At 38.7% G+C, this 16,339-nt stretch overlaps 2 protein-coding genes across 2 annotated transcripts; one reads left to right on the forward strand and one right to left on the reverse strand.

Annotated features, from left to right (window-relative positions):
• Positions 1-2,264: 2,264 nt before the first annotated feature.
• On the reverse strand, positions 2,265-6,454 carry LOC106339834. Its single transcript, XM_013778704.1, has 5 exons — positions 6,104-6,454; positions 4,280-5,351; positions 4,125-4,184; positions 3,416-3,832; positions 2,265-2,845 (listed from the first exon to the last, which is right to left on the reverse strand). Exons 2-5 carry the CDS (start codon positions 5,327-5,329, stop codon positions 2,435-2,437), a joined length of 1,938 nt encoding a protein of 645 aa, XP_013634158.1. The 5' UTR covers positions 5,330-5,351; positions 6,104-6,454; the 3' UTR covers positions 2,265-2,434.
• A 1,465-nt stretch (positions 6,455-7,919) lies between these two features.
• Positions 7,920-9,455, forward strand: LOC106342931 (chlorophyll a-b binding protein, chloroplastic-like). The gene is made up of 4 exons (XM_013781997.1): positions 7,920-8,082; positions 8,345-8,532; positions 8,625-9,139; positions 9,226-9,455. The coding sequence occupies exons 1-4, from the start codon at positions 8,033-8,035 to the stop codon at positions 9,241-9,243; spliced, it is 771 nt and encodes a 256-aa protein (XP_013637451.1). The 5' UTR covers positions 7,920-8,032; the 3' UTR covers positions 9,244-9,455.
• The last annotated feature ends 6,884 nt before the right edge of the window (positions 9,456-16,339 follow it).

Below are 16,339 nucleotides of genomic sequence, written 5' to 3' on the forward strand. Positions count from 1 at the left end.
TTTCTTGCTTAAAACACCTCCATTGTTTTGTTTTTTTTCTTTCTCAGAATGATATTAAAATGTAGTAAGCTGGTTGCTGTCCAGCTGCTCTTTGATCTTGATATTGTGAATAAAAAAATATGTTTTGCCTCAGGCTCCAAAGTAGACTCGCACTGCAAATACTGGTCAAATGTCATGCTGTTGACTTTTTATGGACATATGATATCACTAAATAAAGTGGGAAGTGACGCAATGTCTATATGTGTTATTAACCAAATATGAAATTGTAAGAACTAAATACGATAGGAACCAAGACACAATAGAAACACAAGCGAATTTTCTACATAAAAAATAGATTTTACTAGTTGATCTTTTTTTGTCAATATTTTACTTGATTCATTCCATAAGTTAAAACATACAAGAGTTCCACTTTATTACATAGCCAGAGTTTTTCATTCTACCCTTTTTAGCTAGTTTATCAGCTACATCATTGGCAATTCTTGAAATCTTTAAGTAAAATCAAAATGAGAACCTTTTATGAGGTTTAGGATGTCTCAACATAGGTCTAATGATGATTGTATTGAGTTCTCAGTTCACTTTCCCCCTGGTTTCTTTTGGATAGTTGCTCATTAATATAAACCAGGTTTAATCACACATTATTTTGAATCTGGTTTACATAAACCCAGATTTCCGTTGATAAATCTGTCACAACATAAATTAAAAAATCTGCCACCACATAAACAAAAAGTCTACCAACAATTTTAAGTCGGATATATAACTCTGCCATAAGAAAATAAATCGAACATAAGAAAATAAGTCGGTACATAAAAAAATAAGTTGACCACAAACATCTACCACTTATAACAAATCTGATATCTCATTCGACAGACATATTCTTAAAATTTTGTTTTCTGTTCAAATCGGACAATTAACTCTGCTGTGAAAACAAATCTGACATTTCTAAGAAAGTCTGACACCACCTTAACGGTAGATTTTTATCTATACAGATTTTATAAACAGACTTATTATTCGACAGATTTATTTTTTTAAATAAATCTGCCGTCGATCAAATGTTAAGGGCATTTTGGTAATAATTTTTTTGTTATAACTAAGGACAAGGGTAATTTCGATCAGAAAAATATTCTAATAATTTTTAAAATATATGAATTATTCTAGTAATAACAAAATTAATTTATGTCATTTTAGTAAACTTCCCATAATATAATATAAAAATTTACAAAATGAAGAGAGAGAGAGTCCAGAATGTTGAGAGACGTTTTATTGGAGGAGAAATTCTTGGGCTCACCTCCTAGGGTGAACCTCTAGATTCACCAACCAATAGTGTTTGAGTATTTGATATTTGATATCTTTTAAAAAGAGAAACAAAATTGAATTTCCAAATAAGATTATATTTTTAAAATAAAACATTAAAAATACATAAAAATAGTTACAAAAAATAAATAAATAAATATTGTTAAACCTTTAGCAAAATACTAAATCCTATACCCTAAATCCTAAACTCCAAACCCTAAATTATAAACCTTATATCTTGGATAAACTGTAAACCATTGGAAAATTTTAAACCCTAAATCATACATTAAAAACTAAACCCTAAACCCTAAACCCTAATCACTAAACCCTAAACCCTAAACCTTAATCACTAAACCTTAAACCCTTGGATAAACCCTGAACCCTTGGATAAATCCTAAACTTTAGGGTTTAATTTTAAATATTTTTTATTTAGAGTTTATGATTTATCCAAGGGTTCAGGGTTTATCCAAGGGTTTAAGGTTTAGTGATTAAGGTTTAGGGTTTAGGGTTTAGGGTTTAGGGTTTAGGGTTTAGGGTTTAGGGTTTAGGGTTTAGGGTTTAGGGTTTAGGGTTTAGGGTTTAGGGTTTAGGGTTTAGGGTTTAGGGTTTAGGGTTTAGTTTTTAATGTATGATTTAGGGTTTAAGATTTAGGGTATAGGGTTTAGTATTTTGCTGAAGACTTAACAATATTAATTTATTTTTTTTTGTAACTATTTTTATTGTTTTATTTTAAAAATATAATCTTATTTGGAAATTGATATTCAAACAGTATTGGTTCGTGAATCTATAGGTTCCTCCTAGAGTTCTGAAAGCCACCATGCCACATGTAAACGTTTTAGTGGTCTAGAGGTTAAAACAAAATAGCTATGAATATTTTATTGTTTTAAAAAGATTCACTCACTTTTAACCGATGCGATGCTCTTGTTTATATCTGCTTTTATTATTAACATGCTATTCAAAGAAGTTGTTTCCAATTACGGATAACATTTAGCTCTCAATTTTATATATTGCTAACGAAAGAGGTATTTACGGTTTTACAACATTTTTATTAACTCTACTCATGCCTCCCAAGAAATGTAAACAAACACATAAACATAATTTATTCTATGCACAACTTAACGAGGCATCGACCGTCGTCCCATTACTAGGCACGTGTCATGATCTCCTCAGTCGCCGTCAGACTCCAGTCATTGACTGAAGAGTTCGGTTCTGCTGACGTTAGCACAGGCCAAACAGTACTCCTCCTCTGTCTCCTCACTTTTCTAACAATGAGCTTCGTGTGCTGCCGGATAACTCCGTTCACGGCTTTGACGTAGTTTTTAGAGTCGTGGTCTCTCAACACCGAACCTTCTGAGCCATAAGCGGCGCGTTGGCTCAGCGTTTCAAGTGGGTGTGGGCGGTTTAGAAACCCACGCAACGCCGTAGGAGAGTAATCTTCGTTGTTCTTGTCTAAAACGTAGAGAGCGTTTCCCGGCGGTAGCCAAGGGTGCGTTGGTGAGACGCTCTCACTTGGTTGTAAGATAAATACTTTCCCCATTGGTGAATACAGCAGTTTCTGCAAAGAGCAAAAAACACAACCATGCACTTCTAGTTAACATCCGTAACGTATACTCAGGTCAAAGAAAGTTTTGCACAATGTTCTAAAAATGATGTATAACCGCCAGCAAAATCTTTTACAAGGGTCAGTTTTATAGTTAACATATATATCACAAGGGTCAAGAAGGCTATTTTACTATTTTTTCTTTGTAAAACACACAAGTAAAAGTTATTTTTCTTAATTTTCACATGGGTCATATGACCCACCTCCCTCTCAGCTACCTCCGCCACTGGATTATGGATATAACCACCTAAGCTAAGTGCCATCAATCGGTCATAAACTAAATGATTTTTTAACGACTGGTAGTTTAAAAAATCGGTCTAATTTTTTACAAAGCATCTAATTACCGCTTGGATTTACATACGCGATGTGATTAATACAAACACTAATATTTGTATGTAATAGTCCCACGTATATAATTCAATTTATTGCGTTTGTGTTTAGATTTTTTAGAAAATCTTGATAGGAATCCTAGGTTATAACTCCAACATGCAAAGTAAAATGGACAAAGCCTAAAAACTGACTTACATTTTTGTTGAGACAAGGGTGTGTACGGAACGTCCCGTTCAAACGTTTGAGGACGAGAGCCACATGGTCAGGGTAATTACAGGAGAAGGCTCGTGGGACGATATCTCTATGCATCATCACACAGTGAACATGACTCTCGTCAAGACCAAGCTCCTCTAGAATCTTCTCACCACCACAAAACACAAACGGCGAACCAAACGTGACCACAGGTTTCATTGCTTCAGAACTAACGAGTCCTCTACTGAGCAGCATCAGATTCACAATTAACGAGAGACTGCCTCCAAGAGAATGACCTGTAAACTGAAACCTGGCTCTATCTCCGTGTAGAGACAAATGTTCGGTTATTTCAGGTAAGAACTGTTCGTATATTCCTTTTGCTGCCTCGTAGATTCCTCTATGGACTAAAACATCAGTGTCCTGCAAAATTAATATTAATATCATAAGACCTTTTAAGACAGAAACAATTTTAGTGTAACCTAAATAGTTCTGTAAACCGAAATGCAGGGCCGGTTCTGAGATTTATGAGGCTTGAAACAATTACTAAACTTATGTTTTTCTTAAATCATTAGAAGATGAAACAATATATACAAATTAAACACTAATATTTTCGAGGCTATAGGCGAATGTTTTATCTTTGGCTGTGTACATGACCGATTCTGCCGAAATAAATAACTGAACCATTAACCAAATGTTCATTCCTGAATTTTACCTCAAATTTAGTTGGCTCAAAGAAGAGGTTTGCTTTCCAAGAAGCTAAAGAATCAGAACCCTACAAAAATAGCGACATTAGTTAACACATAAAAGATCATAATTTGAGAAACAGAGTATTTTGATTGTAGTAGTCAAACTTTGAGAACATTTCACCTGAATCACAAAGCACCTAGTGTATGAGCTTAGATCGTCACACACAAACCACTCACAAGGAGAAGATTGTAGCGACTGCAACTCCCTTGCCGCTTCTAGCTTCTCATCCTCACCCGCAGCAACCACCGAGGTCATCGTAGACGCTGCCGCCTGAGCGGCAGCCGCTGATTTATATGGGTTGCTCAAGTCTGAAGAATCAACCTCTTTGCAAGAGTGAATGTATGAAGCAGCTGAAGCAGCAATATTGTAAGCTGAAGATGAAGATGATCGTTGCTGAGGCTTCTCTGATTCTGATTCAGGCGATGTAACAACAGGAACCCGTGTCGAGTCTTGCTCGAGTTTCTCTCTAAGTAACGCTGCTTTGGCTTTCTTCTCTAGTGAAGATGTAACAAACTTTAACCCGTAGTTTCTTCTCAAATCCTCACCCTTGATCTCAGGTATCGTGTAAGCCACGTTACACAAGTAAGCTAACTGAGAAAGCTGTTTAGCGTCAGACCAAGAAACCCTAACAAGCAACTTAGAAAACGATTCGCGTTCCCAATCGCCGTTTTCGTAATCCGCGACGCAACCTTCCCTATCTTCGCAACCGCACGTAACGTTTTCATGCTCCGACACAACATCACCGTTTACATTCTCTGTTTTTGTCTCTTTCTTCCACTGTCTCCTTATCTCGAGCAACCTCTGGACCCAGTTCGCTTTCTTGACTCCATCAAGATTCGGCTCGACCTCAGGCTCATCATCACTATCTTTATCGTCCTCAGTTTCAAATAGCAATGTTTTTATTGGACTAGGGATTATAGAGCTCGATATTTGAAACGAGAACACTCCTACAGATCGGCTGCTTTTCATTCCCTGACCAGGACGTACAGACACAGCACGTATCCTGTTGTTACAACACAAGTGATTGTCGGAACTCGATCTACGTATACCACCAGCTTTCACGACGAGATCTTGACCGGACAACGATCTACGAAGGCCAAAATGCTCTTTGAAAACGTCGTTGGTAGCAGCCGCTGGGGGTGGAGACGCCATAGCCGCATTAAACGCCATTCTTTTATGAACAGAACTCCAACTATAGTAATCAAGACAAGACCAAAACAACATTAAACTGTGTAACCGTTCTAAGTAGTTTTTGTTTTCTCTGTCTTTTCATTAACCAAATGTAGTATGGAATCTTGAGCATTTCATAACATAATGTAACGTTTTAGTTGGCGAAAAAAAATGAAACGGTTTGATTAGTTTGACCAGAGTCAACTAGGGCATTTACAAATGGAATGGTGTGTTATTATGGTATGTACCTATTTTAGGTAACCAGACAGCTATTAAAGAAGAAGTACCAAGTTATTCAAATCAATATACACCTACGAACCAACTACCAACCTTTGCTTATGTCTCTCATATGTGACCAATGTGTTGTGGGGTTCGAATCTTATAGTTGGACTGGGTCCAAAGTACAGATGTACTTCCACATGCGCCACGTACGATGTGTGCTCATCGTATTATCATTTTCCATTACAATAAAGATCGACCAAAAAGAAAGTTTTGTCTAATTTTTTTAAGATTTAAAATATTGTTCTATCTACTTTTTTGGCTTGTTATAATATATTTATAAATTATGGCGAAAATTACCTGGAAAGTTTTTATTCATTCGAGTACTGTTCTAAAACAATTAAGAGAGAAAATTGTTTGAAATTTTGAAAAAATAGACCAAAGCCTAATATGTGTGTTGTTCATATTATATGGAATTTTTACGGATCTTAACGAGAATAATTCGGAAGAAACAAAAGAGATATTGATAAACACATGAGTCTCGAGATGCGTTACCTTATTTAATTTACTAGGTTTTGTTCGATGGCAAACAACAATAGATGATCAATGCAGCGTTTCTGAACCGTCTGATCAGCTGGGGTGGATCATAATCAAACCACCGAGATCAAGAAAGTCGCCATTCTCGATGAGACCGAAATTGATGAACAAATCTTTGATGATTTATACACACACAACAAAAAATAACTAGGCGGAGATACCAATAAGTAATGCCAGAGAAATGGTGGTTTGAATACGTACGATGAATCTTAAACGAGAAGGATACAAAAGAGCCAGACCAGACTATTCTGAAACTTGTTCTTGTTCTGTAAAAGATTCATGAATCTCTCTCTCTCTCCCTTTCACAGATGTAGATGCAAACAATGTTTATATATATGTGAAAATGAAAAGAAGAGAGAGAATCATGTCACGTGGAAGGAGGGATAGAGAAAACCAAAGTATGGACGTAAATGCCATCGTTGTTGTATTTTATTTACTAATCGGAAAACCAGTGGTGGTTGGAGAGTAGTTAGCCACTCTTTTTGCGTAATTTGCGAGAGTATTTTTGGTAAATGTCGTTATGAAAAAAAATTAGCCATTCTTATACGTTAGACGTTCCCTCGATTTTCTTCTAATTATTAGTCAAACCTCAAAAATCTAAACAAAATCTATGGAACGTAAGAACTTTTCATACACGAATGTGACTAAATGCAAATATCGTATATGAAGAAGAAAAATAACAAAATTAAATACATGTTAACAGATAAATCGTTATAAAACCATTAAATTCACATTTATGCTATACTCCACCTGTTTCATAAAAAAGTCATTTAAACATTTTTCACACATATTTAAAAAATGATCCAAATGAATTAAACTTTTTATTTAGTACATCTATCTAACCAATAATAATTTATTTATAAGATCAATGTATTTTACAATTATATTAAAATAAAAATAAATATAATTTGCGTTGAAATTCTAAGAAAAAAAACTTTTTATCTAGCAAAAATGTTAAAGTGATACTTTAAGAAAATAGAGGGAGTATAGTTTTTTTTTTGGTGTAAAGAGAGAGTATAGTTTTCAATATAGGATGTATATTTATGCAGTAATTTGTTTTTCGAAAAACTATGTCTATTGATTTTGTTCATATTGAGTTAATCTAGACATTGAATTCTAACTATAAATTCAGAAAAATAAAATTTCTAATTTTGTCGAAAACACAAAAGAGTAAAGTGTTTTTTTTTTGTCATAGCAATAACGAAAGCGTGCGTGAGAGATGAAAATATCTAATTGACAACAGATGAAGAAAGGGTAATATAGGAAAATAAAACGACCATGACGAGCCAAATGTTCGATTGCATGGAGCAAAGAGCGTCAGTGATCTCCACATTTCGTCTCCCAGGTGGTGGCAACCACACAGCCGCCTAACGTTTCCCGCCGGTTTTCAATTTTCCATTTGTTTTTTTTTTACACTTGTTTTTTCGTCGAAGTCAGTGTGTTTTTCTGGCAAAGAGTAACTACATTGTCAGCTTTCACCGCTAGCCTAGCCTCCACGTGTTCTCGTAATAACCCTCCGTTTCACAATATTCATGGGCTTCTTTGACAGTGGGCTTACATGGAAGACCCAAATTAGCATGGCGTTGTATTATTTTGCAGCCCATTCACTTGAAATACAAAATATGTTTTTTTTGTTTTGTGAAACTCGTGGTTGATAGTAGCTATGTTCAGATAGAGAATCTAAGATATGGTGGGACAAAGGTGCCACGTGTTGAAGAGTTGACCAATGGGGAAGCTCACTGCGTTATCCATAGAGATAATCAGATAAGCAGAATCTAATTTTGTCATCAAACAACTTTATAGTTTTATACATCATTCTTCGTCTCTTCTTCTTCTCCCAACACTTTGAATCTTGAAGAAAGGTCATCATCATCAACGTCGAGAATAATGGCTTCTCTTTGTGCTTCCTCTGCCATCGCCGCCATTTCTTCTCCTAGGTAAGCTCATCTTCTCCTCGGTTCCATTCCCCAGAACTTGTAATCTACTGATTTGTATAAATAATTGGAGTGTGCACGCGCGTGACCTTTTTAAAGAATATTGATCCATTTAGAACAACGGTTTATATGTTTTGTACGTGGTATCTTTAACACCAATCTAGAATTACAGTATGATTGTATTCGTGGTTGTTGTTGCTGAGTTTGTGTCATAAAGTTCAAATTTATTGATATTAAAATTATTAATTTTTAATATAATATGCAGTTTCTTGGGTGGCAAGAAACTAAGGCTGAACAAGAAGCTGAGTGTTCCAGCTGTTTCCAAATCAGCTGCGTCTGTGCGGGCCGTTGCAGCGGATCCCGAGAGACCAATCTGGTTCCCTGGAAGCACTCCTCCAGAGTGGCTCGACGGTAGCCTCCCTGGTGACTTCGGATTTGATCCTCTTGGTCTTTGTGAGTCTTATTTTTTCTTACATGCTTTTAAATGAAGAGTTAGGTTATTTTTATCATTCTTCTAACAGTTTGATAAAACGTACACGTACCAGCATCTGACCCCGATAGTCTAAAATGGAACGTACAAGCAGAGATAGTTCACTGCCGGTGGGCAATGCTAGGCGCCGCCGGGATTTTTATCCCGGAGTTTCTAACCAAGATCGGGATCCTCAACACTCCGTCGTGGTACACCGCCGGAGAGCAAGAGTATTTCACGGACAAAACCACACTCTTTGTCGTTGAGCTCATCTTAATAGGATGGGCCGAGGGACGTAGATGGGCCGATATCATTAAGCCCGGTAGCGTCAACACTGACCCAATCTTCCCAAACAACAAACTGACGGGCACAGACGTTGGATACCCGGGTGGGTTATGGTTCGACCCGTTGGGTTGGGGATCCGGTAGCCCCGATAAGATCAAGGAGCTGAGGACTAAAGAGATCAAGAACGGAAGGTTGGCTATGTTGGCAGTGATGGGTGCTTGGTTCCAACATATCTACACTGGGACTGGTCCTATTGATAACCTTTCTGCACATCTTGCTGATCCTGGCCATGCTACTATCTTCGCTGTAAGTGTGATCCTAATCAGTTTTTTTTTTTTGGTATGGTCTGAGTCTTTAGTTTTGACTAGCTATCTTGTGTTTGTGTTTGACAGGCTTTCACACCCAAGTGAGACGTCAAGAAAGGAGGATTTGGGAGGGAGAATGCGTTTGTGTGATCATGTTTGTACAAATGTGGTTTTTGAACTTAAAAATATTATGTATTTAAGCAAATGGTTGTCGAATGCAAGTTAGGGTTCGCTGTAAACACTGCTCTTTTCCTGACTAAATGCTCATACATTGTGGTTCGTGGTATGATCAATCTCTTTTATTTTTTATTGGTTAATATATCTCATGAGATACACTTCTAACAACTGCTAATTATAACACCAAACTTAGCTTCAAAATATAGAGATTTGGAAAAAAATATACAGAAGCTGTTTAAGTACCAAATCGTGTGTATTAAGGACTTCTTGAAGTAAAGTTCCTGTTGATTGGGCTTCAACTTCACACAAGCCCAATGCTCGGCGCTTTGTTTACTCTTTTGGGTTTATGAGAGCCCGGTAGCCACGTCAGCTTTAAGAGAGTTAGGTGAGGCCGTTATAACGTTTGGTGAGTCAGCTTCGTCTCCTTCGTGCGATCATAATCTGAAAACAGAGAAAACAGATTAGTGAGAGAAAGGCGAATAGGAGATCGAGAAGATCGAAGAGTGAAAGAGTCTCATCTCGGGATAGAAGAGCAACGGAACAGGCAGAGAAGATTCCTCAGCTGCTTCTATAGAGATTCCGATTACCTGTGGTGTATTTCGGAGAGTATAACGCGATACCGAGACTTTGTACTTATCGAAAAGTGATAGTGAAAGCTTGAGAGTTTCGATCTCTCCCCAGACAGTAGGCAACGAAGTCTGGGTAAACAATCTTGTGTTTTCTTTACGCTTAAGCTCATACGTACCAAGAAGAACTCGAAATTGAACTATAGATCACTCAACAATCGTAACCGAATCAAGATCGATTATAGCAAAAGGTCAACAAGTGGTATCAGAGCTTTTTGGTTTGCTTGATTGTGTTGCTGCGATTAGTGGTGAATGTAGCAAGTGACTACAGATCGAGTTATTGTTTATGAGATCTGATCTTTTGAAGCGGAAGAAATGGCAACAGATCAGTTCTCGATGGAGCCTACACAAGGCCGTTTCGAGATGGAGAAGTTCGATGGGAAAGGAGATTTTGGACTGTGGAAATACAAGCTTCTAGGTCAACTCGAAATTCAGGGGCTAGCTTCTGCGCTTGAAGAAAATGCTACTCTCTATAAGAGTTCAGAGAAACTTGAAGAAGGTTCAGAACCAGTTCTTGATCCTGTCAAGGTTGCAAAGGATACAAGAGCAAAGAACCTAATGGGAACGTGTTTGAGTGACATGATTCTGAGGAAGGTGATGACTGAACCTACGGCTCTAGAGATGTGGAAAGCTTTGAAACGTGATTATCAAACTAAGACGTTACCCAATCGCATCTACTTAAAGCAGCAGTTTGCTAGTTACAAAATGGAGGAATCTAAGAGCATTGAAGAGAATCTAGACAGTTTCTTAAAGCTGATAAGCGACTTAGCAAGTCTCGACATACAGGTCAGTGATGAAGATCAGGCTATACAGATACTGGCAAGACTTCCACCACAGTATGAGGCCCTGGTTCATACGTTAAAATACGGAACTGGGAAAGACACATTAACAGTTCAAGATGTGACTACTTCAGCCTACGCAAAGGAGATTGAACTGAAGCAACGATGTCTTTTGGGCAAAGCTAAGACGAACTCAGAGGGACTGTATGTTGAGTCTCGGGGCAGACAAAAGGAAAAAGGAAATAGAGGAAATGGAAATTATGCAAAGGGAAGATCCAAGTTCCATGATGGCAGGTCAAAGTCCAGGCCAAGATCGAGCAGAAACTCAAATAAGACAGGATGATTTATTTGTGGAAAGGATGGACACTGAAAGAGGGAATGTCCACAAAATTGGAACAATCAGGTTAAAAAGAATGAAGCTTCAAACTCTGTGAATGTAGCCTCAGGACCGAAGCAGCCTATTGTGCTCACCGTGAGTGTTCATGATACCAAGGAGGAATGCATATTGGAGTCAGGCTGCTCGTTCCATATTACACCTCAGAGAAATGTTCTGTTTGATTTCAAAGAGTTAGAAGGTGGAAAAGTTCTCATGGCAAACAATACTCAAAGTGAAGTCAAGGGAATAGGAAAGATTCGAATAACAAATGAAGATGGAGTTAATTTTGAAAGACGTGAGATACATGCCAAGTATTAGCAGGAATCTGATCTCATATGGACTTCTAGAGAAGGCTGGATGTAAGGCTGGATGTACATATGAAGGTGGTGGTTTCAGAATTGAGTTTTTCAAAGATGGGCAAAGGGTTATCACTGGAAATTGCCGAGACGGGTTGTACTATCTTCAAGGAAAGGTGTCGATATCTGAAGTAAACATCTCCAAAGCAGAACCTGATATGACAAAGCTGTGGCATTCCAGACTTGGACACATGAGCGTTACAAACATGAATGTACTGAGCATAGAAAAATATATTCAGGTGAAGGAGATGGACAAACTGGAGTTTTGTGAGAGCTGTGTGTTACGGAAATCACACAAGCAGAGTTTTCCCACTGCTAAGCACACGACTAAAGCTATCTTGGATTATGTACACTCAGACTTATGGAGCTCTCCGACTACACCAGAAAGCTTAGGAGGTTGTAAATACTTCATAAGCTTTATTGATGATTTCTCTAAGAAGGTGTGGGTATATTTTTTGAAAACGAAAGACGAAGCCTTTGAGAGGTTTAAAGAATGGAAAGAGGCGGTGGAAAACCAGACTGGAAAGAAAATCAAATGCTTGCGCACTGATAATGGACTAGAGTTTTGTAACTCAAGGTTTGATGGGTTATGCAGGGAGTCAGGACTACGACGTCACCGCACCTGCACCTACACTCCACAACAAAATGGTGTGTCTGAAAGGATGAACAGAACAATAATGGACAAGGTAAGAAGTATGTTGGCTGAGACTGGTTTGGGATCAGAATTTTGGGCAGAGGCCACATCTACTGCAGTTTATTTGATAAATAGAACTCCGAACTCCACTATTGGGTTTAAACTACCGGAGGAGCTATGGTCAGGACAGAAGCCAGACTTATCACATCTGAGAAGATTTGGTTGCTCAGCCTATGTTCATACTATCCAAGAAAAGACAAGTCCGAGAGCTATTAAAGGAACGTTTGTAGGATACCCGTTTGGGGTAAAAGGCTATCGTGTGTGGATTGAGGAAGAAGGAAAGTGTGTGACTAGTAGAAACGTCGTGTTTCATGAGGAAGAAGTGTTCAAAGATACCATGGAAACTAAAAACGCTAAGTCTAAAGAGAAGGCTTCATCGGTTTCAGAAGAAGATAAAAAGGGTAAGCGAGTAACATTCAGTGATGATCTGATAAGAGGACCATCTCAGAATAGTTTTGAGAGTGCAGAGACTTCAGGCCAAGGTGGAGATATCTCAGACTCAGACATCTCTGAAGATTTTGATCCAGAGTCTACTGAATTGCCTGATACTGATTCAGAAAGTTCTCAGGATGAAGAAAACGAGTCTGGTCAAAATGTTCAGTCATTAGACGAATATGTACTCGCCAGAGACAGGGTTAGAAGAAAGAATGTGAAACCTCCTTCAAGATTTGATGACACAAATCTACTTGCTTATGCGCTGATTGTAGCTGATGAACTCGAGATAGAGGAACCTAAGTCATACAAGGAAGCAATGGAATGTAAAGAAAATTTTTTTTGGAAAGAAGCAGCAAAAGAGGAAATGTTTTCACTTGAGAAGAATGGCACATGGGCTCTTGTTGAAAGACCAAAGAACCAGAAGCGTGTAGGATGCAAATGGATATTCAAGTTGAAACCAGGAATACCTGGAGTAGAAGACAGACGGTTCAAGGGAAGAGTGGTTGCTAAAGGTTACTCTCAGAAGGAGGGGATTTATTACAACGAAATATTCTCTCCAGTTGTGAAACATGTTTCGATTCGGATTCTACTTTCAATAGTAGTGAATCTGGACTACGAGTTGGAACAGATGGAAGTAAAAACGGCTTTCTTGCATGGTGAATTGGAGGAGAGAATACTGATGGAGTAGCCTGAAGGATTTGTGAAGAAAGGGGATGAAAACAAAGTCTGTCTGTTGAAAAAGTTGTTGTATGGACTGAAACAATCGCCTAGGCAATGGAATTTGAAATTTGATAGTTTTATGAAGAAGCAGGATTTTCAGAAGAGTCAGTTTGATTCGTGTGTTTACATGAAGGATGTGAGTACAAGCAAGGTGATCTACTTGTTGTTATATGTGGATGACATGCTGATTGCCTCTTGAAATCCGAAAGTGATTCGAGCTCTAAGAGACAGTCTGAGCCGTGAGTTCGAAATGAAGGACTTAGGGAAAGCTTCGAGAATCTTAGGAATGGATATCGCTCGTGATAGGGAAAAGGGAACTTTAATTCTATCTCAACAAAAGTACTTGGAGAAAGTTCTTAGGACATTCGGGATGTTTGAAGCTAAGTCTGTAGTCACCCCCACAACTTCACATTTCAAACTACGAAGCCTACATCCTAAAGAAAGAGCTGAAGAATATGAATATATGAAGAGTTTGCCATATGCTAGTGTTGTGGGAAGTCTTATGTATGCAATGATTGGTTCGCGTCCAGATTTGGGGTTTGCGGTCGGTTTGATCAGCAGGTTTATGTCACATCCTAGCCGAGAGCATTGGGAGGCTGCTAAGTGGGTTCTAAGATACGTGAAAAGAGCTTATGATATGTGTTTGACCTTCAGGAGATGTTCAGATTTCAGTATTGAGGGTTATTCAGATTCTGACTACTCTACAGATTTGGATAAGCGAAGGTCAGTGTCAGGAATTGTTTTCAAGTTTGGAGGAAACACAGTGTCTTGGAAGTCAGGTTTACAATATGTGGTGGCTCTTTCAACCACAGAGGCAGAGTACATGGCTCTGACCCTGGCTGTGAAAGAAGCAATTTGGTTGAGAGGTATCTGCACAGAAATGGGTTTTGAGCAGAACAGTGTAAGGATACACTGTGACTCTCAAAGTGCAATCACATTGTCGAAGAATTTAGTGCATCATGAACGTACTAAACATATGGACCGAGACTTCCATTTCATCAGAGACATTGTTGCTAAAGGATGGGTATCTATAAGAGTCGCGCCAAACTTCATCTTGTACTGCCTCACGATAGTTCTTTGGGTCAACATTAGTAGTAAGAGCTGCAAGGAAAGCTTTGTGGTCAGGAGAGTATACGTCATCAGTAATATAACTCGAGATGGGATACAGAGTGTTGTTACGTGAGACCGTAGTAGAGGAACCAAGAGAAGAGTCAGGTGGAGCAAGAGGAGTGTGTATATTTTTCTGAGCAGCATTAGTTACATAGTTCTTTAGTAGAACGGACGGCTGTCGATGGCGATGACCGCGTCCTAGAAGCTCAGGAAGACCAGGTGATGGAGGTTCAGTATTGCTCGCACTTTGGTCTGATGTAGGAGAAGACGGTGTGTCAGTAATAGGTAGAGGGATTGCAGAACTGTTAACTGGCTGTACGGTTGGATCAGACAATGTGTCAGGTGTCGCCGGTTCCGGCAAAGGTGTTGTTACAGAGATATCAGTTGTACTTCTCACTGTAGGAGTTACTAAAGGAATTGTAGGAGTAGGAGTAGTTAAGGGGGTTGTTACTATCTGCGGGACTATAGTAGGTGTGGAGAAATCATCAGTTATGACATCAACTGATAATGGTAATGGAGGAGAAGTTTGTTGATGGTTTTTGTGTCCCGGAATGATCCTCAAAGAAAACCACATCACGACTGGTGAAGAACTCGTTGCTGTCGATGTCGTAAACATTCCAAGCTTTCTTGCCATGAGGGTAACCAACAAATAAACATCTGCGACTTCGAGCAGCAAACTTGTCTGTGTCTTTAGGTCATTTTTGTGCAAAACAAAGACAGCCAAACACCTGAAGTGAAGCATAGTTAGGAGACGACCCATACAACAACTCATATGGAGATTTTCCACCAAAGAGACGTGATGGTGTGCGGTTTATTAGATGAGCAGCTGTGAGTATGCTCTGTCCCCAGAACGTGACAGGAAGGTTAGCTTGAAATAGGCATGCACGCGCGACGTTAAGGATATGACGATGCTTACGTTCAACGCGTGCATTTTGTTGTGGTGTGTCAACTGAAAATGTTTGATGTAAGATATCTTCTGTTCATAAAAAATGGTTTGAGTTTGAAAAACTCTGTGCCGTTGTCTGTCCGGAAAGTTTTCACTGAGTGACCGAACTGACGAGCTGCCATGGCGCAGAAGTTTTGTAATAGGAGAGGAACCTCAGATATCTCGAGCATAAGGTGAATCCATGCTGTTCTAAAGTAATCGTCAACAATAGTGAATAAGTATACTGCACAACAAGAGGATGGAGTACAGTAGGGACCCCAAACATCACAATGAACTAGCGCAAAAGGTTCAACAGCTTTATTAAAACTCTCGTGAAAAGCTTCACGTCTTTTTTTAGAAAGAAAACATACATCACACGACTTGGTGTGACCAAAATCCAAAGCAGCATTATCTATAACTGGCAAAGAAGATAAAACATTGTGAGCCGGATGTCCTAGTCGTCGGTGCCAAAGTTCTGAAGAAGAAGCCTTTTCTTTTCCAGCTCGATGAGACGCATGCAATTGTTACACCCGTGAAATAATACACACCTCTCTTCACCGGCTCCAATCAGGGTCCTCGTAAAACGGTCTTGTAAAACACATAAAGTATCAGTGAATATCGCAATACATCCAGTTTGCTTCAGAAGTTTAGAAACTGATATAAGTGTGTAGTTAAAATCAAGAACGTATAAGACGTCTAGTAAAGAACATGACGAATTGAGAAACAGAGTTTCCGATTGTGTTGCTCGAGAACTGCGGCCATCTGGAAAGGTAACGGAAGATGAGACAATGTCCCGAACGTCATGGAGTAATGATATGTCTCCAGTCATATGATGTGATGCCCCTGTGTCAATTATAACGTCAGTCAAAGAAGGTTTACCGGACATACGATCAGTAGATAGTTGAGACTGCTGGTTCTGTAAAAGATTGATCAGTGCGGCAATCTGATCTGCAGATGCAATAGAGTGCCCCGAAGAAGTGTACGGTGCAGAACGTGAAGCATT

The sequence above is a fragment of the Brassica oleracea genome, chromosome C4, assembly GCF_000695525.1.
Source record: "Brassica oleracea var. oleracea cultivar TO1000 chromosome C4, BOL, whole genome shotgun sequence".
In the NCBI taxonomy this organism is placed as follows: Eukaryota; Viridiplantae; Streptophyta; class Magnoliopsida; order Brassicales; family Brassicaceae; genus Brassica; species Brassica oleracea.